The 26,675-nt window shown below is 58.7% G+C and overlaps 1 protein-coding gene across 5 annotated transcripts in view; it reads left to right on the top strand.

Moving 5' to 3' along the window:
• Nucleotides 1-22,927, top strand: part of PTPRU (protein tyrosine phosphatase receptor type U) — a 78,761-nt gene extending 55,834 nt beyond the window's left edge. Inside the window, exons 17-32 of one of the 5 annotated variants that reach the window (XM_055138612.1) lie at nucleotides 3,019-3,209; nucleotides 3,952-4,027; nucleotides 4,321-4,397; nucleotides 5,994-6,011; nucleotides 10,695-10,731; nucleotides 11,215-11,303; nucleotides 11,391-11,507; nucleotides 12,043-12,197; nucleotides 12,980-13,115; nucleotides 14,039-14,188; nucleotides 15,647-15,820; nucleotides 17,719-17,859; nucleotides 20,123-20,248; nucleotides 20,321-20,478; nucleotides 21,578-21,713; nucleotides 21,839-22,927. In XM_055138612.1, the coding sequence (XP_054994587.1) occupies nucleotides 3,019-3,209; nucleotides 3,952-4,027; nucleotides 4,321-4,397; nucleotides 5,994-6,011; nucleotides 10,695-10,731; nucleotides 11,215-11,303; nucleotides 11,391-11,507; nucleotides 12,043-12,197; nucleotides 12,980-13,115; nucleotides 14,039-14,188; nucleotides 15,647-15,820; nucleotides 17,719-17,859; nucleotides 20,123-20,248; nucleotides 20,321-20,478; nucleotides 21,578-21,713; nucleotides 21,839-21,901 (1,844 nt within the window). In that variant the 3' untranslated portion in view covers nucleotides 21,902-22,927. Of the gene's footprint in view, nucleotides 1-3,018; nucleotides 3,210-3,951; nucleotides 4,028-4,320; nucleotides 4,398-5,993; nucleotides 6,012-10,694; nucleotides 10,732-11,214; nucleotides 11,313-11,390; nucleotides 11,508-12,042; nucleotides 12,198-12,979; nucleotides 13,116-14,038; nucleotides 14,189-15,646; nucleotides 15,821-17,718; nucleotides 17,860-20,122; nucleotides 20,249-20,320; nucleotides 20,479-21,577; nucleotides 21,714-21,838 lie in introns of all 5 variants that reach the window. The other 4 variants (XM_055138611.1, XM_055138610.1, XM_055138613.1 and 1 more) reach the window with 4 other exon arrangements.
• The last annotated feature ends 3,748 nt before the right edge of the window (nucleotides 22,928-26,675 follow it).

The raw sequence follows: 26,675 nt of genomic DNA, 5'->3' as shown, positions 1-26,675 counted from the left end.
TACTCATTAAATTCTCTGTGATCTCCCTCATTAAACTTCCACCCTGGTCCTGCAGAGTTGCTGTTATCAACTTGTCATCTTACAGGCAAGGATGTGGAAGAAGTTGCTTGTCTGGCTCAGAGAACCAGACAGTGGAGCAGCAGGTCTTTCTGAGTGAGCTGTGCATTGCTGGGCGCATGTTACCCCTCTCGGTATTTTGTTTTTGTTTGGGGGCCACATCCAGCAGTGCTCAGGGTTTTTCTTCTGGCTCCCTGATCAAGGGATCATTCCTGGCAGGCTCAGGGGATTCTATAGGTTCTGGGGAATCGAACCCAGGTCCACCATGTGCAGGGCAAAGGCCCTGTACTATCCCTCCAGCCTTGTGCTAGGTCTTTCTTTTAGCTTTTGTGCCCCAGCTGCCACTGCTCAGGGACCACTCCTGGCTCTGTGCTTTGGGGTTGCTCCAAGAACCATGGATCCATCCAAGGATCCAGCCTGGGCCTCTTGCACGCGAAGCACTCACTCAGCCTGTTGTGCATTCTCTCAGGCCCCCTAACGCCCTGCTGGGCCCCGAGGAATATTAGGATATTTTCCAGGCAGAGATAGGAGAGACAAGGCGGGTATGGATGGGAAGAGCATGAGTAAAAGTATGGAGGTGGGGGCAGGAGAGAAAAGGGAGAGGTTTGATGGGAGGCTCAGTGTTGGGGGAGGGTGGAGTGGTGGTGTGGCTAAAGGCCTTCCCGCAAAGTCTTTGGAGAGACCCAGAGAGGCAGTTGATGGGGGTTTGCCCACCCAGGCTAGCTGGGGGAACAGACAGAGCTGAGGGAGTCAGGATCAGGCCACGCAGATGGCAGGGGCCTTGTGGATGGCGAGGAGCGGGGGCTGCCAGAGTCCTGGGACTCCCCTGCGTCCGAGTTCGTAGGACTAGCAGAAACTTGTAAGTCTTAGCGCTTGTCTTGTGTGTTTGTTGTAGATGTTCTTTAGAACTCAAGGCCCGAACCGAGCTCTGACGGCACACGCAGGTCAGGGTTTGGGCGGCCCCCTCTTGTCTGCCCAGTGCGCTGGCTTTCTGGGGCATACGGAGATCTCTCCCTGTCCTGGAAGCTGGTCATCATTCCAGCACCCCATCTGCGGGTGCTGCCCACGAGCTGGGCTTTGGGCGGAGGGCTTTAGATGCAAGCCCTTACTCAGCATTTGCAGCATCGTGGAGACTCTCAGTTTGAATCTCCACTGGATGCAGGAGAAGGTAAGTTTAGAGAGAGTAAATGACACTCCCGAGGTCACCCACAGAGCAGGGATTGGATCGGAGCCTGTCTCCAGGCGGCACGTGGCCTGAGTTCTCTGGAGCCTGCCTCGGGGAGCTGAGGGAAGCTGTCTCAGGGAGAGGCAGAGGGGAGACGTTCCTGCGCCCACTCAGCTCCGGGAGGCTGGAAATGCGCAGCCAGGTGCTGGGAACCTTGAGCAGTCTTCCAGGGAAGGAGAAAGGACTCCCAGTCGTGCACACCAGGATTGCACGGCTGCCTTTCGAGCAGAGCCCCTCTGATCTTCTTAATGAAATTCCATGTCGCCCCGTGGCATGCCTAGGATTTTCTGGAATCTAGTCCAATAGGCAAGTCTCCCTTTCTGTACCTCAGCTTCCTTCTCTGCCACACTGAGGGCTTGGGCTCTCGGACCATGAAGTGCCGGGTGGAGCATGACAGTTGCTGAGCTGGAAGTGCTGGAAGCAGCACGGGGTCTCTGGAGCACAAAAGGAGGGCAGGCGGGCGGACACTGTCACAGCACTGGTGTTGGGGGCACCCAGGCAGGACATGACAAGCTCCCTGGTTTCAACAGACAAAGACGGAGTCTGGGGAAGGCGGGGCTGCCCGGGTCCCTGTATAGTCATTATAATTTAGTCATTTCGGGCTCCCTCAAGGACAGGCACTGGGCTGAGACCTGAGGACGAGGAAGTTCACCTACCCAGTGCTGGCGGTAGAAGGAGCCTAGATGTGCAGGCACAGGGCAGGGGTCCCTCGGCCCCTGAGAGTCTCCCCACATCCGTGCTGGCAGAGAATAGCTGAGAACTACGAGGGGCTGGTTTTGAAAAGATCCCTGCCCCTTCCCCAGGCCAGGCCAGGAAGGGGCAGTCACTGGGGGTGGGGGCTTGTGGGCTTGATGTGCTTCAGTTAAATCACAGTCAGACATGAGCCATGGAGGGGGCACACCAGCATCAACATGTGAGAACTATGAAGAAGGTCAAGGCGAGGATGAAGGAAGATGCGGGCAGTGGCGGATGGAAGTTGCAGGAGCTCAGCTGGGGCTTTGGATGCGGGCCAGGGTCACAGGGGGTGAGGTCAGAGGGTCAGAGGGGTCAGAGTCAACATCCCTCTGAAGCCCAGCCCTATGGTCTTCATGAGGGGTGGCCAAGAGGAGCCAATGTCTCACCCCCCAGCACCTGATCTCGGGGCCTAGTCCTGAGGCCTCAAGGGTGTTGCAGGGGAAATCGGGGAGTTAGTGGGTCTGGGCAAGACCCTGTAACCCCACTCTACACTTGTCTGAGTGGCTGCAGAGGCTGCACAGCCCACAGTGGAAGTGCTGGCGGGGGGAAGCTCTCTGGAGGGCAGGCGACCTGCAGGAGGAGGGCGGAGCAGAAGCTAATTTGGGGGTTTCCTCTGTTTGACTGGGGCTCATTGCTGGGTGTTCTGGAGTTTTAGACTGTTCCCTTGAAGTAGGCAGGGCAGAGGAAGAGAAGGGGGGCTGTCATGGGTTCCACTGAAGTCGGGGTGAGGGTGCCTGCTGAAGGGCAGGGACATGGAGTGATCAAGGCCAGGCCAGGAGGGTGCCGTGGTCATGTGACCCACCTGTCATCATGCAGGAATGGTCTCGTGACCCGCCTGTCACTGCAGGAGGACAGGGCTGGGTCCCAGCCCCACAGAGTGGCCCCACTGGGTGTCCAGGCTCCAGGGAGCTGCACCTGTTCCTCCTGCTGCCCCTCTCTGTCACTCGGGATCTGTCTGGGGCTGTCTGGGCAGGAATCCCTTTCCATTTCTCTGACCTCAGGTGACCAGCGCAGCGGTGGGGTCACCGAAGCCAGCAGCCTCCTGGGGGGCTCACCGAGGCGTCCCTGCGGCCGGAAGGGCTCCCCATACCACACCGGGCAGCTGCACCCTGCAGTGCGTGTGGCCGACCTTCTGCAGCATATCAACCAGATGAAGACGGCCGAGGGCTACGGCTTCAAGCAGGAGTACGAGGTGCCTGGTCCAGTCCCGGGGACCTCTCGCCAGGGCCTCGCCTGGTCCTTTTCACCGGGGACCCTGTTCAGTCCAGCCGGGCTTGGACCATGGTCTCCCCAGCCCCAATTCAACCTAATCCTTTTCATCTTGACCTTGACCATTCTAGCCTCCGCCTGTCCTGGTTTCTCACTCTCATCCCAACTCTCCTTTGAACTCTGACCTTGAATCCTCTCGCACTCCCACCATGGACCCTGATCACGGTTCTGTTCTGGGCTTCATAGGAGTATTGACTCTGACCTCTGACCTCACCCTGGCCCTCATCCAAAGCCTCATTTGAGTTCCTGCCCCTTCCATCTGCCCCTGTCCTCTTCCTCATCTTCCTTCACCCTCGCCTTGACCTTTATAGTTCTGGCATGTTGATGCTGGTGTGTCCCCCCGGCATGGCTCATGTTTGACTATGGTTTAATTAAAGCACATCTCAGGACTGGCATCAGCATGCAAAAACTGGATTTTCTCCCTCAAAACCAGACTCTCCTAAAACATCTCTAATCTCTCATCTCTTGTCCCCTTTTCCCTCTCCTTTCCTTCCCGCAGAACCGTTTGGTCTGTAAGTTGGCCCCAGGGCGATGTCTGGGGGCTTTATGTCAGGCCCCAGGTTTTGCCCTGAACCCACCCTTATTCCTCCCCCTGCACCCTGTTGAGAGGAGACAGGTCTGAGGGCCGGGCTTGCCCCCTTGGACTGACATATTCCATCCGGCAGAGCTTCTTTGAAGGCTGGGATGCCACAAAGAAGAAGGACAAGCTCAAGGGTGGCCGGCAGGAGCCTGTCCCTGCCTGTGAGTCCTGGGAAAGGGCCCGGGAATGGGGCAGCGCCTGGGGCTGGGGGTGAGGGCTCCTTCCCTAGGGCTGAGGCGCGCCTGAGCTGCACGTGACCGGGCCCCCCCGGGACCCTCAGGCCAGATTCTCCCCCTGGGTCGTCCTGCTTCTCAGGGCACCCAGAGCCCACTGCTTGGTCCCAGCTGTGCTGGTTGGCCCCCACCCCCCCGCCCCCGGAAGCCTCCTCTGACCCAGGTCTCGGCTTGTGGCTCTGCCCCTGCCCACCACCTGGCCACCTGCTCTGTATTTGCAGACGATCGGCACCGCGTGAAGCTGCACCCGATGCTCGGAGCCCCCGATGCCGACTACATTAATGCCAACTACATAGATGTGAGTGCTGCGCCCCTCAGCTCCACCCCTGCATGCCCCGCCCCCCGGCTCGCTCAGGGCACCGATGGGGGGCTTAGACAGCTGGGTTCTTCTGCAGAGAGTGCTCTGTGGGAAGGCAGAGGAGGACTGCTCCCTGCAGGCCGGAGTTGGCCCGGGAGCTGGAGGCGGAGTGGGCGCAGGCCAGAGGCTGACAGAGGCCTGGAGGTGAGGACCCTTTCGAAGGGCCCAGAGGTTGGAGGCACGGCCTTGGCAAACAAGACTGAAGGCAGGTGAAGGCCTGAGGATGCAGGCTGGGGAGTTTGGATTCTATCCTCAGCGCCTTCAGGGAGCTGGCAAAGGCCTTTTGCCCATGGTTAGGGCTGGGCTCGAAGAGTAACTCAGTCCAGGAAGGAGCTCAAGTGGCAGAAACATGCCCAGCACATGCGAGGCTCTGAGTTGGATCCCCGGCATTCCATGACCCTCTGCACTGCACTGCTGGGTGTGGCCCCAACTACCAAAAGAGAAACAAGAACAATTTCTCGTGTTCACTGAGCATATACTATGTGCTAAACACTTTATACGAAGTACTTCCTATAATCCCTTTGGTTCGGTACACAGCAGTTAGACTCATGACCCTGCTTTGCAGGTGAGGACATGGGTTCAGAGAGGCCAAGCTCCTCATCCGAGGTCACACGACTCATGAGTGGTCAACAAGGCCTACCCGTCTCAGCCTCTCTGGGCTTCCACAGCCTCTGCCACTGACCGCGAGGTGCTTCTGCCATGCTCTGCCGTGGGCGGGTCTGGCTGGACCTGAGGGAGGACAGGGCAGGAAGTAGGGGGCCTAAGTGTGGGGTGTTAAGGGGCTGTGAGTATCTGCCCAGGCGCGGAGTAGGAGGATTGGATCATCAGCCATGTGCCAGGCGCTGAGCCGGGCCCAGGGGTACATCAGTGCATGTGGTTGCTTTCTGGAACTGCCATTTTCTAGCGGGGGAGACACATAAGCCCCCAGAGTAGGTGGGGGAGCACCGGCCAGGTAAGAACAGTGCTTTTCCTGGTGTGCCTTGCCGGTTGGTGATGCCCAGGGCCAGGGCCAGCCTTGCAGGCTGCAGGCAGGGGGGCGGGTGGGAGTGGCTGGGGTGGAAGAGAAGGGGCATCCAGGAAGGCGGCTGCAGGGGCCCGGCCCTGCGTGGGGGAGGCGGTGCGTGTGTGGGGAGTCGGGGCCTCGGGCTTCCGAGATCACCTTTCCTCTCCCGCTTCTTTGCCTCCTCCCGGAACCGGACCTGTGGCCGGTTCCCAGAATTCCTGCCTTCTCCCTCAACCCCCATCATCTCCTTCGGCCGGGGCAGGGCCAGGCCTGATCTCTCAGACCTGGGCAGCTTCGGTGAAGGGGGCCTTTCTGGTCTCTGCAGGGTCCCGGTCAGCATCTCCTTGGCCCCCCACCCCACAGAGACACCCCCCTTGTCCCTCTTGGGCCCCACGTGGTGCACGGTCTCCGCTCAGCCTCCCCAGCACCTGTCCCCCATCCTGGCCTCTCCTGTGCTCCATTCCCCTCCATCTGCCTCTGGCCTAATTTCTGTCTCTTTTGCTTTGTACTGTTCCCTCACTGGAATCATTAAGATTCGGATAAACCGTGAAGTAAGTATCTCTCCTGCCCCTCCTCCTCCTGTCTGTCTCACCAGCTGTACCTCAGACTCTCAGACTCACGAGTTTTGGGCTCTCTCTCTCTTTCCTCCCCCCCTCTCTCTTTCCCCGTCGCTCTCTCTCCCCCTCCCCCTCCATCTCTCTCTCCTCCTCTTTCTCTCCCCTCCCCCTCCATCTCTCTCTTCTCCTCCCTCCCTCTCTCTCTCTCTTTCCCCGTCTCTCTCTCCCCCTTCCCCCTCCATCTCTCTCTCTCTCTCTCTCTTCTCTCTCTCTCTCTTTCCCCGTCTCTCTCTCCCCCTTCCCCCTCCATCTCTCTCTCTCTCTCTTCTCTCTCTCTCTCTCTCTCTCTCTCTCTCTCTCTCTCTCTCTCTCTCTCTCTCTCTCTCTCTGTCTTGGTCCTCCTTCCCCGGCACCCTGAACACCAGCTGTCCAGCTCAGCTGCCTGGCCAGGGGCCGCCCAGGGCCGAAGACCGGTCCTGTCCTGTTGTAAGCTCTTCCTTCTGTCGCCCTGCCAGGGAGGGACCGCAGTAATGGGAGTACTCCCTGGGTGCTGTTCTGACCTGGCCCCTGCCTTCTGTCCCACCTTCGCCCCCAGTCCCCCGGTCCTGCGTCCTCTTTAACCAGTCCTTCAGGGGGCGGGGCTGGGGGAGGGGAAGCTGCCTTGGGGCCTGTCTGTGCTGAGGGGGTCAGGATCTTTAAGGGCACACAGATGGCTCTGCCACATCCCTGAAGACTAGTCCCCTTGTGTTCGAATCCCTTTGTGATCAGTTTGCTTGAACCTCGGTTCCAACCACTGTACCTTCAGTGTAGCCCTCATTTAAAATTTCTTTCCTTTTCCTTTCTTTCTTTCTTTTTTTTTTCTTTTTATATAGGGGTGGGGAGCAGGGTGGCACTTCTGTTCTGAAAAATGATGTGGTTTTGTTGTTGTTGTTGGGGATAGGACTGGGGTGGGTGCTCCTGAGTGGTGCTCAGGAAACCTGGGGTTCCCCCCTCCCCGCCCCAGTGGTTCTTGATCAGTGGTAGGTGATTCAGTGCCAGGGCCTGAGAATGTGGTGCTGCTTGGGTCAGGCCCTGCAGGGCTGAGGATACCCAGGTTACCCCAGTGCTGCCTGGGGGCCTCTAGGAGATATTCAGGGGACCACGTGATGCCGGAAATCAGACCCGGGTCGGGTGCGTGCTGGGCATCTTCCCTAACTGCTGTACTGCCTCCTGGCCCTTCTTTCAAATTTTTTTGGGGGGTTCCTAAGCAGTGCTCAGGGGAGTTGGGAGAATTCCCCAAATTTTTGGTCCATAGGACCAGGCAGTTCAACGTGAGGGTCTGAGGATGCGGTCTGGGGTCAACCAGGATCACCTGTGCTGCTTGGCGGCCATGAGGGCCACACCAGGCATTGCTGGGGAGGGACTCGCAGTGCCGGTCATCCAGCAGGGCGAGTGCCCCGGACCCACACCCTCTCCTGTGCCTCAACCTTCCTTTTTGCTTACCTTGTAAACTTTAAACTAAACTACCTTGAGGTTAGTTTAAAGTTTATGTCAGTTTACATCACTGTAGGTTCCAGGTACACTATTTCTCGCCTCAGCAACTGTGTCTTGACTTTCAAGAATTCAAATGAACAACAATTTATTTATCTAGCATTCCACTGATTTACTTTTTTTTTGTTTTTGCTTTTTGGGTCACACCTGGCGATGTACAGGGGTTACTCCCTGGCGGCGCTCAGGGGACCATATGGGATGATGAGAATCAACCCGGGTCAGCCACGTGCAAGGCAAATGTCCTACCTGCTGTGCTATTGCTCCAGCCCCTCCACTGATTTAATTTTTTTTTTTTCTTTTTTTTTTTTTTTGGGTCACACCTGGCAATGCACAGGGGTTACTCCTGGCTCTGCACTCAGGAATTACCCCTGGCCATGCTCAGGGGACCATATGGGATGCTGGGATTTGAACCCGGGTCGGCCGCGTGCAAGGCAAACGCCCTACCCGCTGTGCTATCTCTCCAGCCCCTGATTTAATTTTTAATGTATATTATTTTCATAGTACTTGGTGACTAATGGGATTGTTTGCCATCTGGTGGATAGCTTTCCTATTAACTTTAATTTTTTTCTTAGACTTCTTATTTTCTTGAACTGGAGAGAGTGCACACTTTGCACGCAGGACACCCAGGTTTAGTTTCCAACACCACACAGTCCCCCTGGCACCACTTGGAGCAGCTCCCAGACAGCCTACCTGGAAGTAGCCCCTGAGCCACACCAGCTAGAAGCCAATGACCAACAATCATTCTTTCCTGAGTTCTGCGGTGACTTTGAGACTTTCAGGCAGTGTGGTAATGCCTGACACAGGAAGTGAAAGGCCCTGGGATCACAGCTGCTGGAGCTGCTGTTCTCCTGTCATGCTCCTGGACACCCCCTCTTTTGGCAGGGGGTGTGTAGAGCGCTCACATTTCAACAGAGTACCAGGTGCAGAAATGTAGTGGGTGCCTCAGTCAGTACCCTGGTCCCGAGGAGCTGAATACGGGTCTGTGCTCTGCCTCCCTATGCCGGAATCCCACCCACTTGTTTTGTGGTTTTCAGACTTATAAATACTCTTAGAAGATGTGGCTTCAAGTGCCTTTAAATGCAAGTGGGCAGGCGTGTCCCTGGCTGAGCTCTTATCCAGGCTGTGCACCTTCCACTCATCAATTCATCCTCACCCTTTCTGGGCCCACAGGGCTTGGGCAATTCTGCCAGTTGCTCACAGCTGCACCTTTTCTAATGGCAGGAGCCTGAGCCCCGGCTCCTGGGGGTAGTTTTTGTTGTGGTGGTTGCCAGACCAGTCACTGGGGTGCCAGGGATCAAACCCACGGCCTTGCTCATGCAAGCCATCTCCCCAGAGTCACATCCCAATCTCCAGCCCTGGGGTCTTGCCAGGCCACTCAGGCCAGTGGTGATCTCTCCTCCCCCATCGGACTCTGGAGGCACGAGGGGTTTGTCTGGGAGCAGGTCCGGGGACATGTAGGGTCCTGCCGTGGACAGCTGAGCTGATGTGGTTCAGACTCCCTGTCTCTGTGTCCGCCGTGGCATGTAACTGTGTGGTAACACTCATAGGCAGTTCCAAAGGGGGCAGAGACTGCAGCTTAAGCATGAGCAGCTCTGAGCTCTGTCCACTGACTGGCACTTGGTGCTGGCACGGTGCCGGGCACGGGAGGATAGAGGGTTAGGCCTGGATGCAGGTGGAGCCCTCTCTGGCACGCGCCCAGTCTCATCTTCATGCTATGGAGGACGGGGGTGGGCAGAGGGGCCGAGAGGCCGCAAGGTGTGTCTTGAAGCTGGGCATCGGTATCACCAGGGAGCTGGCTGGACATGCCGTTCGGGATCTCAACTCAGACCTTCCGCCTTTTCCCCCTTTCTTTCTTTTTGTGCTAGGGGTGACACAGGGTTTCACACGTGGGGAGCATAAGCTACCCCCGACTCTGGAGTCTGCCTTCTGATAAGATCCCCTGGGGAAGGCTGAAACATGCCTTCTTGGTGCTCAGAGGCACAGACCTGCCTCCTGGTGACCCCGGTCAGCTTGATTCTGAGATTCCAGTGACCCACGGTGCACCCAGGGGTCCTTCTGCCACACTGTTGGGTTTGGGTCTTTAGGACCTCTTGGACCTTGGAGGGGGGAGTAAGTGAGAGCAACTGTGGGTGAGGCGCGGGCCCAAGCCAGGCCCCGGGGACTCACTGTCCTGAGCTGGAGCGCTGGTACAGCAGGTAGGGTGCTTGACCTGGGCCCTATCCCCTGTACCTCACGTACCCACTGAACCCACCAGGAGCATTCCCTGAGCCCAACTGGGCGTGGCCCCCAAACCAACCGAGCAGCCTAATAGACAGAAAGACGCCTTGTTCTCACATTGCACTGTGGCTTGGAGACTCAGAGAAGGGGCGGCTGGCAGCAGGGGCTGCACGGAGCTGCGGTCAGTGTTGCAGGCAGCCGGGCCCTGCACTGAACCCAGCCTGCTGCCCTGGGCTCAGGTGGGCTCGGGCAGAAGGCAGGCCTTGGGGGCAGTGTTGCATGGGCAGCTGGCCCCAGGGAGTGGGGGCCTGACTGATGTTCTACCTTAGCCTGAGACTCTGGAGATGGACGTAGATGTAGCTTATCGGGGAGATCATGCAGGTAAAGTGCTTAGCACAGTATGTGATCCAAACGGAGCCTGAAGACATTGATGATGGTGATGATTGGTTAGAGCTTTAAGAAACATGTTCTCTGAGGGCCACGTGTAACCTGCTTTAACCTGTGTTCGTTCGCTCCTACCTGAAACCTTCCTCCGGCCCCCCAGCTCTGGGGGACTGAGGTCACAGGGAGTCACTGTCCATTTTGGCTGGCCCTAGGGTGGACTGGATGGGAGTGTGGACATGGTGATGGCGTCTGGGGCATTGGGGGGCAGGCGGGCTCCCCTGCATTTTGTCTCTACACAAGGGCGCGCTATATGCCACAGGTCATTAGCCCCAGCGACTGGGGGTGTTCCGGGCCCCTACAGGTGTTCCCTCTGGCCCTGGGGTCCAGGGCAAAGAGGGGCTTCAAGCCAACATGGTGCCCCAGGGCATAGCCCCTGTACTAGGGGCCCCGGGTTGGGAGTCTTGGGGGGGCATCGTGTACAGCTTCAGAGAGGGGGCAGAGAGACCCAAGGGAGGGAGGCCCTAACGTCTGTCTCCTCTCCTCCAGGGCTACCACAGGTCCAACCACTTCATAGCCACTCAAGGTACCTGGCACCTCCGCCGCGTGCCCTCCCCCATGCCTGCCAATCTGCTTGACTCCCGTCTGCCTGTATGCCCGTCTGTCAGCCTGTCTGTCTGCCGTCAGCACCCCAGCCCCCGCCCTCCTCCTCCATGTTTGCACCTCCCAGTGTGCTCCATCCATCGGTTCCTCCCCTCTCTGTCTCTCCCTGAGGTGGCCCACGGGGAAGGGCGCAGTGGCTCTGTCCCGTGGGCTGGGTGCCACCTGGTCCCTCCGGCTATGTCTACTCCCTTGCCTCCTGCCGTCTCTCTTGGATGCGTGGGCCATGGACACTGTGCCCCTGGGCCCACTCAGGGGCCGTCCTTCCTGACACTGCCCCTCCCAGCACCTTCCAGGCACCGGTGGGCAGGGGCCGGGGTGCAGGGAAGCCCCACAACCCTACGGGGTTGGGTGGTGGAGCTGGGCCTGGACTTGGCAGCCCTGGGCAGAGGCCTCTCCTGCCCCGCAGGGCCCAAGCCTGAGATGGTCTACGACTTCTGGCGCATGGTATGGCAGGAGCACTGTCCCAGCATCGTCATGATCACCAAGCTGGTCGAGGTGGGCAGGGTAAGCGGGGCTGGGCAAGGGGGCCCGGCGGGCCTGGGGCCAGGAGGAGCTCCTGAGCCTGCACTCCGGCGACTCTAGGTGAAGTGCTCACGGTACTGGCCCGAGGATTCAGACATGTACGGGGACATCAAGATCACGCTGCTGAAGACGGAGACGCTGGCCGAGTATGTGGTGCGCACCTTTGCGCTGGAGCGGGTGAGTCTCTGCTGGCCTCGTCCCCCTGGCCCAAGAGCCCAAGAGCCGCCCTCCCGAGCAAGGCGCTGGCAAGGCTGGACGGCCCCCGGCCACTCCAGGAGCCAACAGAAATGACGATGATAAGGATGACGCCGGCTGCCCGTGCCGGGCTCAATCAGATCTTGTGCCACCGCAGCCCCGAAGACTGTAGGATTGGGGGCTCTTCCCTTGCCCCCCCATGACAGATCAGAAAGTGGGGCTCTGTGGGGTCCTGCCATCACTTGATGTCCTGTCCAGGCTTCTGTTCAGTTCTCCAGAGAATGCTCAGCGCGGGGCAGTTCTCCAGGCAGGGCAGCAGGCGGGCAGGACATGCAGGAGACGGCCTCCCTTGGGGCTGACTCCTGCCACCTCCAGCCATCTGACCCCTGCTCTGCTCGCTTCGGCAATGTGACATGAATTCCCGCCTCAGCCGTGGGTTACGGGTCAGCTCCGTGCACACGGCGCGTGTCTTGTGGGCTGGCGGCCACTCTCACCAGGGCTCCCTCTGTCTCTCCAGAGAGGCTACTCCGCCCGGCACGAGGTCCGCCAGTTCCACTTCACGGCGTGGCCGGAGCATGGCGTGCCCTACCACGCCACTGGGCTGCTGGCCTTCATCCGGCGCGTGAAGGCCTCCACCCCGCCCGACGCGGGGCCCATCGTCATCCACTGCAGGTGGGCAGTGGAGCAGGGGAAGAGGACCTCAGGACTCCGCTCTTTGACCTGTGACTGGGGGGGGGGGCGGTTTCCTAAGACCAAGGTCAAGGCCCTGCGGGGTGGCCTGAGATCCTGAGGGGAGAGGGCGAGGCCAGGCCCCGGGCTGCAGGGATTACCTGCTCCTTCAAGCTGTTTGGCTTGTGAGCGCTCATCCTTCTGTGGGTGTAGGGGTGCTGTCTGTGCCGAGGGGAGCGGATGGGGACCCAGTGGCTCTGCGTCCTGGCCAACAGTTTGGAGTCTTGGCTGCGTTGTCTGCTCCTGTCCCCTCTCCCCATCACGGGTCAGTCTGGTGCTGAGCCTGGGAGTCTGGGAGACGGACCCACACAGCCCAGCTCCCAGGGAGGCAGCCGCAGACAGGTGCTTCTGAGAAATGTTGCCCAGTTGTTGCCCAGTTGTTTCTGGAAGCTCAGAGGCGTGGCCTGTGCTGGCAGAGGGGCGAGTCCAGCTGTGGGTGAGCGGGGGTGAGCGTGCGGGCTGTGAAGGATGCTGGAGGTCTGGGTTCGAGGGCAGAGCCTCCTGTGGTTCGTCTCCCCCAGTGGAAGTTTCTTGTGTTCTCTGCCTTCCCTGCCTGCTCCTCTGGGCACCCCCAACTCAGTTCTCTCACACTTCACCGGAATTCTTGCAGCGCTTTCCCGCTGCTGGGGCAAGGCCTTAGTGTGGGGTGGGCATGGCCAGGCTCTCTGGGGGCCCCTTCTATTCCCCTTCTGATGTGTGGGGTCACCGTCTCCTCCATCCCATAGTGCGGGCACGGGCCGGACAGGCTGCTACATTGTCCTGGACGTGATGCTGGACATGGCCGAGTGTGAGGGCGTCGTGGACATTTACAACTGTGTGAAGACCCTCTGCTCCCGGCGGGTCAACATGATACAGACGGAGGTAGGGGTGTGGCCGGCTCCCCACATGCACCTCCAGGACTGGGGGCAGGGGCTCTCTTAGGCTCCAAGGCCTCTGCATCCCTGAACTCCGAGTCCAGGGACCCAGTGTCCTTTGTTTATGCTGTGTGAGGTCACACAGTGATGGCTTGGGACACAGGCCATGCCTCCTGGGTCTGCACCCTCACTCTGGGATCCTGGGTGTCCCTTCTTCAGGGCGCCTCACAGGGTGGCCACCCGGACAAATCGGAGCTGGGAACAGTCCATGAAGGCTGTTTCGAGAAGGGTTTGTCTGAATGTAATGTCCAACATATGGCTTGAACACCAGCTCAGAGCACCCCAGCACCTCAGGGCACCCCACTACTTCAGAGCACTGCGGAATGTCAGAGCACCCCCATTATTTCAGAGAACCTCACCACCACAGAGCACCCTCATAACTCAGTACCCCACTTCCTCAGAGCATCCCCACTACCTCAGAGTGCTCTCGTACCTCAGAGTATACCACTAGCTCATAGCACCCCTGCTACCTCAGAGTATACCACTAGCTCATAGCACCCCTGCTACCTCAGAGTACCACTTCAGAGTACCCCAGCCCCTCAGAGCATTATAGTACCTCATGGCATCCTCACTGCCATAGAGCACTCTCTCACATCAGAGCACCCCACTACTTCAGAGCATCCCACCATGTCAGAGACCTCCGCTGCATCAGAACCCCACTAATTCATAACACCCCAATACCTCAGAGCACTTCCATGACCTCAGAACACCACAAAACCTCCGAGCACCCCATCTCAGAGCACTTCACTACCTCATAGCATCCCTGCTACCTCAGAATACTTTAGCACCTCAGAGCACTCCCACCTCAGCTTGCTTTCCAACTCTGGTTTCCAGTTCCTTGTGGTTTCTTCGTTTTCTCCCCCATCCCAGGAGCAGTATATCTTTATCCATGATGCCATCCTGGAGGCCTGCCTGTGTGGTGAGACCACCATCCCTGTCAGCGAATTCAAGGCCACCTATAAGGAGATGATCCGCATTGATCCTCAGAGTAATTCCTCCCAGCTGCGGGAGGAATTCCAGGTGGGTGTGAGCCACATGCGTGTGTGTGTGTGTGTGTGTGTGTGTGTGTGTGCGTGTGCACGCAGATGTGTGAGTGTGGGTTGTGAGAGAGAGTACGCATGTATTGGTTCTTTTTGCTGTTGAGTCATGGAGGCCTAAGCAGGAGGGACAGGGCTGAGCTATTCTGAAAGACTTAGAGATGGCGGGTGTTGTATCCAAGCCTTTGAGAGCTCAGAATTCAAAGTCAAAATGAATTATGGATTCAAAATCTAGCTCAGGTAAGAACTGCGAGTAGTCTTGAGCAAGTCATTTCCCCTTTCCAAACCTTGGTTTTCTTTCTTTTCTTTTTTTTTTTCCTTTTTGTGTCACACCCAGCAACACCCAGGGGTCACTCCTGGCTCTGCACTCAGGAATTACTCGTGGCGGTGCTTGAGGACCATATGGGATTGGACCCTGGTCGGCCACATGCCAGGCAAACTCCCTACCCACTGTACTATCGCTTTGGCCCTAAACCTCGGTTTCCTTATTTACAAACTCTTGCAGTGTTTGTATTCATTAGGATTCTTTTGAAAGTAACAAAAACCCAGCTCAGTGACTCATATAACTGAAAAGTCCAAGGATGGCACAGTTTCAGTTATGGCCGGACCCAGGGGCTCAAATGGTGATATAACATAGCCTATTTTGGTTTCTGTTCTCCGGCTTTCAGCTTGATTTTCAGATCCAGGCTGACATCCTCTCTATTATCAAGACTCCAGAATAAGACATTTCCTTCCCACAATCCCATCTTCCTTCTTTCCTTCCATTAGGCTAAAGATTTGGAGGCCTGATGGACCCAGCCCATTTGTGGGAGCACAGCTCATCTCCCGTGTCACCTGGCTACGCTGGGGAAAGGCTGTTTCTGCCAAAGTTGGAGTCTGGTCACTGGGGGACAGAGGCCCCCCAAGGTCCCCCCCATTCCAGGTTCCTGCAGAGCAGCTGCCTGAGACTAGCCCAAATCCATGTTACAGTAAATGTGGCCTGTGGTTCCTAGAGATTCTGGGATCATGAGAGGTCGGGACTCCCGCAGGGATTCCCAAGAACCTGAGAAAGAGACCTGACACCAGGACTCAGGATGAATGTAAGAGGGTGGAGGAGATGAACCGGGCCCCCGGCCTGCTCTCGAGCCCTGGCTCCACCAGACCCATTCTGCAGCGCGTTGTGCAGGGCTCTGTAACGGGCTCTGTGGAGCCCGGGGGTGTCAGTTCTTCTCCCGCTCACGTGAGCCTCGCTGTGCCTTTGCATCTTGAGTCTCGTGTGTCCGCCAGGCTAAGTGTGTGGTGCAAGCCCTGGAGGTGGGGTACGGGGTCCCTGCCTTTCTGCTTCTCTCTTGGACCCTGGTTTCTCCCTTTAGAAATTGGGATTAACCACCCAGCCTGGCTGACGGCGGGTGAGGATACACAGCTGGTGCTGACGCGTCCGCTCCTGTCACACTCCCTGCAGACGCTGAACTCGGTCACACCACCGCTGGACGTGGAGGAGTGCAGCATCGCCCTGCTGCCACGGAACCGGGACAAGAACCGCAGCATGGACGTGCTGCCACCCGACCGATGCCTGCCCTTCCTTGTCTCCACTGACGGTGACCCCAACAACTACATCAACGCCGCCCTGACTGACGTGAGGGCTCGGGGCTGGACTGGGCTCTGGGGAGGGTCCATGTGCCATAGGAACAGAGCGCAGGGCTCTGGCTAGGGGACCCTCTGCCTGCTCTGGGAGCTGGGCTCCAGGGTCCCCTCTCCTGCCCCTGGTTGTCTTCCATCCTGGGCATACAGGCCAGAGTTCCCCCTCAGGTGTAACCTTTGGTTTAAGGAGTGTCTGGGGGATAGAGTTCAGGCACGGGTTGCCTCCAGGGCTGTCTTTGGGCAGGGCTGTCTCTAGCATCAGGCTCAGGGAATCCCGGGACTGGAGGAGTGACATGGGGACTTGGGGAAGCTCAGCATGGTGGGACCTGAGGCTTGATGTCTGGAACTGGGAGAGCTTTTCCTGGGGTGACAGTCCCACAGCCCACTGCAGGATTTGGGCTGGAATGGTGCTGCCTTGCCCTGGCCCCTGGCTGTGCTCCCCGCCCTGGGTGCGCACACCTGGCTCAGTGGTGGGCTCACAGCTGGGATTGCTTCCAGCAGCTGTGGTCTTCCTGCATGTGGAACTTGCAGTCCCAAGTTCACAGGGCAGGCACTTGGCGCTGCTGAACCATGGCCTGGACCCCAGCCCTGGATGCTGGACCCAGCCATGCAGAGCCTGGTGGCTCATAAGCCAGAAAGGCCAGGCGCCAGGCCCGGGCTTTGGAAACAGTGGGCTTTTGCGGGGGCCGGTCAGGTTTGCCTGGAGCCCCATTGAGCACTAGGCTGGAGTTTGGGAACTTGGTTGGGCCTGTCCTCAAGGAGCTGCTGGTCAGAGAACCTTGAGAATCAGGAGGGCGTCAGGAGAGGAAGGGGCACTGGGGGTCTGGGCAGGACTACAGGGAGACTTGGCATACAGTCCTGCAGGCTGTGGGCAGCCCCTTTTGGCAGAATGAGTCAGGAGGGGTGCAGTAGGGTCAGTGCCTGACACTGATGTGCCCTGGGCTGGGGTCTCAGACCCTTCATGGAGTTAGAAGGAACTTTATAGAGCTTTATTTAGTCATGAGCATTCATTAACCGCATACGATGTGCCAGGCACCCCCAGTCTCTGCTCCCCCGAGCCTTTCACTGGTGGGGATACCCGTATGCAATGGGGAGCGCTGTGTTGGGAACAGCCAGTAAACAAATCTAAAAAGGAATGTCAGACACTGACCGTTTCTACGGAAAACCATATATTTCATGCAGGCTGTGTGTGTATGTAGCTATTTTGGATGACATGACAAGGAAGATATCGGCGAAGAGGTTTCTGTTAAGCAAAGGCAGAAAGAAGTGAGCAAGGGAGCGAGTGTGCGGAGGGGAGAGTCTGTCCTAGCAGCAGGAACAGCAGATGCCAAGTCCCGTGGCAGGGTGTGAGCTTGGTCCCTCTGCCCACTGCATCCCAAGCTCCCATCACCATACATGGGAGCCTTTGCTCTCTGGTTCCCAGGGGACGCGAGCTTCTGTGCTAGAGACTTGGTTGGGGGGTGCTCAGCTTGATGCTGGACTGACGTCTGAAAAGGGACTCTGGGTGCAGCCTGGCCCTGTGGACCCCAATTGGAGCAGGCAGGGCCAGAAGCCAGCCTGTGGCAAACCTGTGGTGGACTGCAGAGCTGCCTGCTGAGCCTTCCCTGTGACCAACCCAGGGCCTGAGACCCCAGTGCGCTGAGCTGCTTGCCTTCCATGCGGGAGGACAGCTGGGGGCGGGGCCTGGTCCTGGGGGCGGGGCCTGATGTTGGGGCGGGGTCGGATCCTGGGGCGGGGCCTGGTCCTGGGGGCGGGGCCTGATGTTGGGGCGGGGTTGGATCCTGGGGCGGGGCCTGATCCTGGGGGCGGGGCCTGACCGACACTGTGAACAGCTGCATGCTGGTCTCACAGAACCTCACCTTCCCCGTGCCCTGAGCTCTGTTTGTCCTGCAGAGCTACACCCGGAGCGCAGCCTTCATCGTGACTCTGCACCCACTGCAGAGCACCACGCCTGACTTCTGGCGCCTGGTCTACGACTATGGGTGCACATCCATCGTCATGCTCAACCAGCTGCACCAGTCCAACTCGGCCTGGGTGAGGACCGCTGCCCAGGGCCCCATGCGTTTAAGAGCACGCGCCAGGAGTTCTGGTGGGGTCTGGGTCTTTTGCTGATCGACTGTAGACGTGGCTCCCTCCAGAGCCTCATCAGTTTCCTCATCTGTGAAACGAGGCTGTCAGATTAGAGAGAACTGATTTTTGTCGTACAGGTGCTACATGCCCAGGACTCAGCTTTGCACTTAGGATTTTCAAGTGTGAGAAGACGCAGACTTCTCCAGGGTCACTCGGCTGTACCCCACTCTGGGCTGTCTCCTTGCAGATGGAGGGGTTTTGTTTTTGGTGTTTTAGTCGCTTGACTAAACTGTTCATCACAGGAATCTCTGAAACAGTCAAGTTCCAGCCTCCCTGCTTTGAGACTGGTCCAGGGCAAGTTAATTGACCTCTCAGGGCCCGTCTCAGTTTCCTTTCTGTGGCATGGGGACCATCCTGGCTCCTGGCTACATGAGGTTCTTGTCAGACTTGGGTCAGCACCCGGCTGCTGGCGTGGAGCTGGTGTTTAGTACATGGAGGGGTCAGTACACGGAGGGGTCAGTACATGGTCAGTAAGTGGAAGGGTCAGTACGTGGAGGTGTCAGTCAGTATGTGGAGGGATAAGTACCTGGAGTGTCACTATGAGGAGGGGTCAGCTGCCTGGCTTCTCATTGGCCCGTGGTCTGGGCTAGCACAGCCTGGACACTCAAGCAGGAGCGGGAGCTCCCGGAAGTGCCGGTGCTCAGCCTCCCGGCCAGCATGAGCCTGTTCCTTGGGTCTGTGCCGCCTCTCCAGCTCCCTGGCAGCTGTAAAGTGCCCCTCGTGGCCCCTGGAGACCGTAGTGAGCTTTGGTGTGTCTGACACTTGGTGTCAGTGGCCTCGGTCTGTGGGTCAGGGGCTCCTGGGCAGGAGCCCTCTCCCCTCAGAGGGGCGGGACCCAGGGGAGGCTTCTTGACCACCACCCACTCACTCCTGCACTGGACCACTGCTCCCAGGAGCTGCTCTCTGGACTGGGAGCTGCCGGGGACACTGGGCACAGTGCACAGGCAGGACTCAGGGCTACTCCCAGGCCTCAGGGCCCAGGAGGAGCAGGTGTAAACCAGAGGTGGTTAACAGAGTCCCACAGAGGAACCCAGGGGAGGGTGGGTCAGTGCGGACTTCTCCGAGATAGTGTCTGAGCTGAGACGTACGGGAGAGTCAGCATTACGTAGGTGAAGAAGTGGGCACGGAGGAGAGTGGGGGCAGCATAGGCAGAGATGTACACCGAGGAGTGTTTCTGACCCTGGCACTAGGGGTAGGGGGTGTCCTCTCCTTGGGGGACTCAGAGAGGGAGCTGGGTGGGGTGCAGCTTTTACTAGGAGGAGCTGGGGGGCCATTTCACCCAGGGAGAAACTGAACCACAAGTCTGAATGCATGCATGTGTGGGAGACACGTTCTGTGCCTCCTCTGTTTCCCCCATGTCCAGTCTGTGGCCCAGAGAAGGGGTGCATGTGGGGCCCTACTCCTCACAGTTGGGATGTGGAGCTGTGTCTCAGAATGTGACTGGGCGACCATGGCAGGGGTGGACTGTGTGAGCGTGTGTGTGTGGCGGGCAGGGGTGGAGTGTGCAAGTGAGCATGTGTGGTGAGCAGGGGTGGAGTGTGCGAGCGGGTGTGTGGGGTGGGCAGGGATGGAGTGTGTGAGAGGGTGTATGTTGTGGGCAGGGGTGGAGTGTGTGAGAGGGTGTGTGTGATGGGCAGGGGTGGAGTGTGTGAGAGGGTGTGTGTGATGGGCAGGGGTGGAGTGTGTGAGCAGGTGTGTATGGTGGGTAGGAGTGGAGTGTGCGAGCAGGTGTGTGTGGTGGACAGGGGTGGAATGTGCGATTGGGTGTATGTGGTGGGCAGGGGTGGAGTATGCGAGTGAGCATGTGTGGTGGGGAGGGGGCAGTGTGTGACAGTGTATGGTGGGGAGTATGCGAGTGGGCGTGTGTGGCGGGCAGGGGTAGAATATACGAGCAGGCTCATGTGGTAGGATGCGGGGAATGTGTGAGCGGGCATATGTGGTGGCTAGGGAGCCTGGTGGGCAGCACACCACTGACGGGTGTAACTTGGCACACCGCAGTGTGGAGTGGAGTCCATTGGATATGTGTGCTGGGCAGCCTGGTGTGTGGGTGGGGGGACTCGGGAGGTGGGTCTGGGCTGTGTGGGGGCACCAGGGCAGATGTGTATGGTGGGTAGGAGTGGAGGTTCGAGCTGGCCCTTGTGCCTCAGCTCTCCTTTCCTCCCATCAGCCCTGCCCGCAGTACTGGCCAGAGCCGGGCCGGCATCAGTACGGCCTCATGGAGGTGGAGTTCGTGTCGGGCACAGCAGATGAGGACTTGGTGGCCCGCGTGTTCCGGGTGCAGAATATCTCCCGGGTAGGTGATGTGGGAGCCTGGGGGTGGTGGCTGGGCGAATTCTGGTGGCCCTGGTACTCACAGTGCCCCCAGCTGCAGGAGGGCCACCTGCTGGTGCGGCACTTCCAGTTCCTGCGCTGGTCTGCGTACCGGGACACGCCCGACTCCAAGAAGGCCTTCCTGCACCTGCTGGCCGAGGTGGACAAGTGGCAGGCGGAGAGCGGGGACGGCCGCACTGTGGTGCACTGCCTGTGAGTGCGGCGGGGAGCAAGGCGGGGAGGCAGGGGCTGGCCTGGAGCCCTGGGGTCCTGGCCCTGCCTCTTCTGGGGGAACTGCTAGTTCTCAGACGTCACCCCCACCCTGAGCCTCTGTGACGTGACGTCATGCCGGGAGGCAGTCCTCGGTCTTCCCCCCCACCCCACAGGGCTCTTCTGTTTTTTGGGGGAAGGGAGAGTCGAGCACAGAGCCAGGGGCTGCTCCTGGCTCTGGAGGGAGCTCTGGCAGTGCTCAGGGACCAGATGTGTGCGGGATATTTGAACGAGGGTTGGTCCCAGGCCAGGCAGGCACCTTCCCCTGTGTCCTGTTTCTCTGGCTCCAGCTTCTCAGACTGTGGCGCTCCGGTCTTGGTTCATGCATTCACGCATGCAGCTTTCCGTTTGTCCACATGCTCCGTTTGGGAAGCGCGTGTCTTCATGCATGTCTGGGGGTGGCCGCACCAACTGCTTGATGCTTGCCACACTTATTGTCCTTTTCAGCCGAGCGTGCCGGGTGCAAAAGCTGAGCACTGAGGCAGCCAGTCGCCGAGGGGCGCGGGGTCCTGGTGGGAGAGCCCCCCAGAGAGGAGCTGAGGACCTCGGCATCCCCCCACTTACCAAAAGGGGCCTCGGGGAATGGGGTGGGGGGAGCTGGACGGGGCAGGGAGGGTCCTGCTGAGAGGCTGCGGGTCTGACCTGTGTGCTCGCTCCTGGTTCTGCTCCCGTTCCTTCCTCTTGGTCCCAGCCTCGCCCTTGGAGTGTTGGGCCTCCAGGCCTGTGAGTCTGCCCGTCCCCCTCTGGGCTCTGAGTTCCTAGAGGCCACAGGCGTCCTAGCATCCGACTGCGCCTGCTTCACCTCGAACTCCTGCCACTGGCCTCTGGCTCCCTGTCCTGTCCCTTGTCCCCTTGCCCTTCCTCTCCCCGCTGACTCCATGCCCCTTCCTCCTGGGGCCCCCTCATCCCATCCCTGGCCTCCCACCCGGCATGTCCAGGCTGCCTGGCCCCTCTGCCCTCTCCCTGCTCCTGCCTTTTGCCTTGGCCTTCGAGAGTACCTGACTCTTCCCCAGCTCCACCCCAGCTTTTGTGTCTCCTTCAGAAACGGGGGCGGTCGCAGTGGCACCTTCTGCGCCTGCGCCACCGTGCTCGAGATGATTCGCTGCCACAACCTGGTGGACGTTTTCTTTGCTGCCAAAATGCTGCGGAACTACAAGCCCAATATGGTGGAGACCCTGGTGAGGACCCGCGTCACACCGCTTCCAGTTCCCGACCAGGCCTCCCAGACCCTCGTCTCCCCACCCCCCCAATCCCCACCCAGGACTGCATGGCCTCCCTCGTGACTCTCTCCTCTCCTCCCCAGGATCAGTACCACTTCTGCTATGACGTGGCCCTGGAGTTCCTGGAAGGGCTGGAGTCCAGATAGCGGGAGCCCGTGGCCTGGGGCACCCACCACGCTCAGGGCCAGGCCCACCATCGCTTCAGTTGAGGACAGCCTGTGTCCCTCTTGATTTACCAGGACCCCACAGGGAGAGCCCTGGAGTGGGCCAGCTTCGTGCCCTTCTACTGGGGGCAGGCTGAGGGCCGAGAGGAAGCTTAGCCCCATGTCCACTGGGTCCTGCAGAGGCCTGGCGCTGCCCTGTAGTGTCATTCGGGCTCAGACCTGCCGGAGCTGGGGGACCCGGTCTGGCACCTTCACTCCATCCTGGCCTCGGCTCAGTTGAGGGCCAGGAGGAAGCTGCTTTCCAGCCCAGACGCCTCTGGACGTAAGCAGAATGGACAATGGGGTGTGGTGTCCAGGAGTTCCAGCAGCCCAGCCCCTGGGGTCCGTGAGCAAATGGACTCTGCCCTGCTTTGCAGTGGGCACAGGAGAGTTCTGCCAGGGGGCCCGGGGCCCCCTCTGCTCCCGCCGCCCTGCTGCCCTGGGCTCCCTGTGTCCGGTTGCCCTCCGCCTCTCTGCCATGTGCTCTGGCTCCCCGCTGGGCCCTGCCCTGCTCTGCCCCGCCCCGCCCCATGGGGCCACTTTCTGCGGAATGGAATCACCCCAGCCCCTCTGCCTCTCGCTGTCCCCCCCACTGGCCGGCCGCTCAGCCTGTGCAGGTGACAATCTTCAAATCTGAATGACAGCCCCTGGGGTTGAGGTCCCTGGGGCTCCCAGGCACACTGCCCACTGGGAGGCTCTGCTGGACACGGGTGCTCACCACCTGTAGATGTGGGAGGAGGAGCGATGCTTTTCTTTTGGGTGGGGGAGGAATTTATTTTTCGTTATATTTTGATGGGTGAACGGGAAGGTCTCTTTAAAATGGGGCAGGCCACACCCCCATTCCGTGCCTCAATTTCCCCATCTGTAAACTGTAGATATGACTACTGACCTACCTCGCAGGGGGCTGTGGGGAGGCGAACGCTGATGTTTGTAAAGTGCTTTGTAAATAAATGTGCTCTCTGAATGCCACAGAGTGGCCCGTGTGTGTCTGCCCTTGGCCAGGGCCTGCTTGCTGCCCACTGGGTGCCATTGGGCCAGTGGTTGAGGTCCCTCCAGGGCCTCTGTCCTGGCCCCGTCCTTGCGGGCTGGAGGCCAGGTCATCCTTCTGGAGGTGCAGCAGGTGAGTGTCCTGCTTTGGTGTCCAGCTGTGAGGTACCAGACGGGCCAGTTGCCCTGCCCTAACCTCCTTGTCCCATCAGTTAAGTGGGGGTGATCACAGTCATGATGAATTGCCAGGCGGTGCCAGGGGCCTGGAAGGACTGAGTTTAAAGGGACGAGATTGAGGGGCACCATCTGGAGGATGGTCATGCAGTGGCGCCCACCCGGCCCAGGCTGCCTGGGCACAGTGGAGGGGATGGACTCAGTTATAGACATCCACATCCCTCCTGCTTCTCTCTCAACATGGCCGTGGGGCTCTGGGCAGGATATTTCACGTGTCTCAGCCTCAGTTCTGCAGGTGAAAGCCGGACTCTATGATGTGTCTGTTCTGTTCATACGCTGGCTGACCCTGTGCCCTGTGTCCCCCAATGGCTAAAAGATATGACCCATTCTAAAAACCTCACCGTTGAACAACCTGTAATCTAAATCATAAATGTGCATGTTGGGTCCGGGCATGTGGCTCTTCGGCAAAGCACATGCTTTTGTGGTGCGAGATGTGGGCTTGATGCCCAGCAGTTCCAGAAGGAATTCATAAAGAAAATAAAAACCAGAAGACGGTGTTGCCCCTCCACTAGGGCACAGACTGAATCCCTGGCACTCATTCCCTGATCCCTAAGCCTTAGCTGGTGGCCCCGCATGTCTGCCCTTGCTACTGGCCAGGGTGCAGTGGGCTTGCTTTGCCCCTCACAGTGTGGCACCAGAGGGTCTCAGCCCCTGGACCTTGCAGGGCCCTGCAGAGGCTGCGTTTGTGCTCTGACACTCTGCTTTGTACTAAAGCCGGTCTGACTAATCGAAAGATTGGAAGGCACATGAGGAGAGTCGGTGCAAGCCACAAACAGCAAATATCAATGGGAAGACCTGTGGGAGGCCACACAAGCCTCCCCGGCTGACCGCCACGGCAAGATGACACAGCACAGGGAACGCTGCTTACAACTCCCAGGACTTGGAAGAGAAGACCTTGTTTGTTGGTTCTGTCCTCCGAAACAGTGCTCAGGGGTTTCTGGCCTCCCCCCCCCCCAGCTGCACCTGGCCCAGCTCTGTGGACCACACAGTTCCATGCTACCTGGGTGTAGAGGGGCTGGGGGGCTCCCAGAGCTTTCCCCAGGGGTGCTTGGGGCAGAGCCACAGACGCTCAGGTAGCTGCTCCCTGCCCAGAGCCACAGCGATGGCATGGCAGCACCAGACTTGAATTTGAGGCTCTGCAGGCTCACTCCAAGGTCAGGGCCTTGGGGCCGGAGGGCTAGTACAGCAGGTGGGGCTTTTGCCTTGCATGCGGCTGACCCTGGTTTGATCCTTGGCACCCCGTAGGGTCCCCTGAACCCTGCCAGGAGTGATCCCTGAGCCCTAGAGTCAGGTTGCTCTGTTCCAGAGCCAGGCAGCGGGGGAAGGGTACATTGAAGCTGCACCCTGACTTCCCCTGCTGGGAGTGTTGGGAGGGGTGTGTGTGTGTGCATGCTTGTGTGAGTGCGCGCGTGTGTGTGCGCGCACATGTGTGTGCCTGTGTGTGTGTGCCCATGTGTGTGTGTGTGTGTGTGTGGCCTCTAACCAAGGCTGCGGGGACACAGGGAGATAAATGGCCTGTCTGCTCTGCTAGCAATCTGGTCCTGCAGTGCAGGGTGGACGCACGTCCACCTAGGTCCCTGCAACAGGATTTTAACCTACCATGTAGGTCAAGCTGCTGCCTAGTCCTGCCAGCGGCTAAGTGAGTTCTTCAGGTGTAGTAGATCAAGCCAGAGGAGTCCTTGAGCAGCTCTGACTTCGTCCGCTCCCTCCTGCAGCACCAGGGTCCCTCTCGCACCTGTCCTGGCCGGGTGGCTGCTGAGGGTTAGAGCCCTCACAGAGACTGGGGTCTGGCTGCGCCCTGCTACTGGGCTCACTGGCCCCCAGCTGCCCTGGAGAGGGGGCAAGGCCCAGGACAGTGCTGTCGCCAGGGGCAGAGCCTGCCTGGGGACACTTGGAAGGTAGCCAGGAGCACTGGTATCCTTGGTCCGTGGTCTGAGCCTCTTCCTCCTGAGGAACCTGAGGCTGGTCCCCATAGTTGGGAGCCTGTGACACCTCATCTGAGAAATGGGAGGGGGAGCACTAGGCTCTGACCAGTATCTGGCCCCTGTCAGGCACTGAGTGACTGGCTGAATGAATGGAAGGCGCAGAACCAGGGTGCAAACTCTTCCTCCAAAGCTGTTATCAGTGTCAGTCCTTCAGATGGTCACCTTGATGCCAACTCGAGTCCTGATGTGGTGACGTCGAGTCCAGTGTGGGTTCTGCCACTGTACTATGGACCTTGAGCAAATGCCTTTCCTTGCTGGCTTCATCTCCTCACCTGTTCAGTGCCAGACGTCCAGAGCTGCTCTCCGGGGCCCATTTCCAGCAGGATGCCGTGGCTTGAACACTCCTGGGGCTGATGCTGATGCTGGTGTCAGGCCATTGGCAGAAACACGGCTTCTGAGCATGGTGCAACGTGGCCTTTGTTCTGGAGGATCTGAGTGCTCCACCCCCATGCCTAGCAAATCCTTGCATTAAGCCAGCAAGTCTTTGCATTAAATCCATGATGATACAAGGAAACCAGGCACAGAGAACTCAAGACAACTACTTGAGATCACACAACTAGAAAAGAACCACGATTGGATCCAGTCCATCGCTTGCTCTTGGTATCATCACGGACATACTGGTAGGTACAGAGCTGGTCCACGCCAGCTGTGGGTGACTCTCTGTAAGTCTGTCTGCCCTCTCAGCCCTTGCTCAGGCCAGGCTCCCATGCAGAGGTGTGAACTGAGGGTCTCAGATTCAGTGCTCGCCATCGGCAGCCCTGCTGGAAATGCCACTGACGGAATGTTCTCATGTCTGCTGTTCGTGGTGGGAGAAAACCCAAGACAGCAGGAGACTGAGAGCCCTCCTTAAGAAAAATGAAACACATTCCTACCCATCTGCCGCTCACTCCCAGGGATGGGCAGCAGGAGGCAGCCCGTTCGGGAGTTTCAGCTTCTGCTCATCAGAGTGACTTTCTCCTCATCGGCTTTGCTGAGCGGTTTGTTCCGTGTTTGTGTCCTCTTCTGGAAGACTGTGTGGACAGTTCTCTTCCCAAACTTCCAGTCCACGCCTGCCCTGGACAGAGCAGCCCAGGTGCCTCCAGCCTCATTCCCAGACAGACCCCTTGTCTCTTCCATGTCTGCTCCTCTCCCCAGGCCAGTTACGAGTGTTTGTCTCTGCTCTCTGGGTACACCTTTGTTTTGCTCCGAAACGCTGGAGCTGCACCTGAAACCGTTCTTTCACCATCTGGCACTGTTGGGTTTTGCCAGTAGAGGGCGTTAGAGAGACACTACGAAGTGCTGGTGCTGGCCCCTGGAAGGTTCTCCAGGCCTGGTTTACCTTCCACCTCCCCAACTCCCACCCACCGCCATGAATTAAAAAAATCTCTCTCTCTCTCTCTCTCTCTCTCTCTCTCTCTCTCTCTCTCTCTCTCTCTCAATATCTCTACCTAGCTTTATCAATATCTATCTATCTATACATACATATACATATATATGTGTGTATATATATATATATATATATATAGAGAGAG

The sequence above is a fragment of the Sorex araneus genome, chromosome 5 (genome assembly GCF_027595985.1).
Source record: "Sorex araneus isolate mSorAra2 chromosome 5, mSorAra2.pri, whole genome shotgun sequence".
NCBI classification, from domain to species: Eukaryota; Metazoa; Chordata; class Mammalia; order Eulipotyphla; family Soricidae; genus Sorex; species Sorex araneus.
Note: the sequence above shows the minus strand (reverse complement) of the source record. Positions and strands in the feature narration are given on the sequence as shown.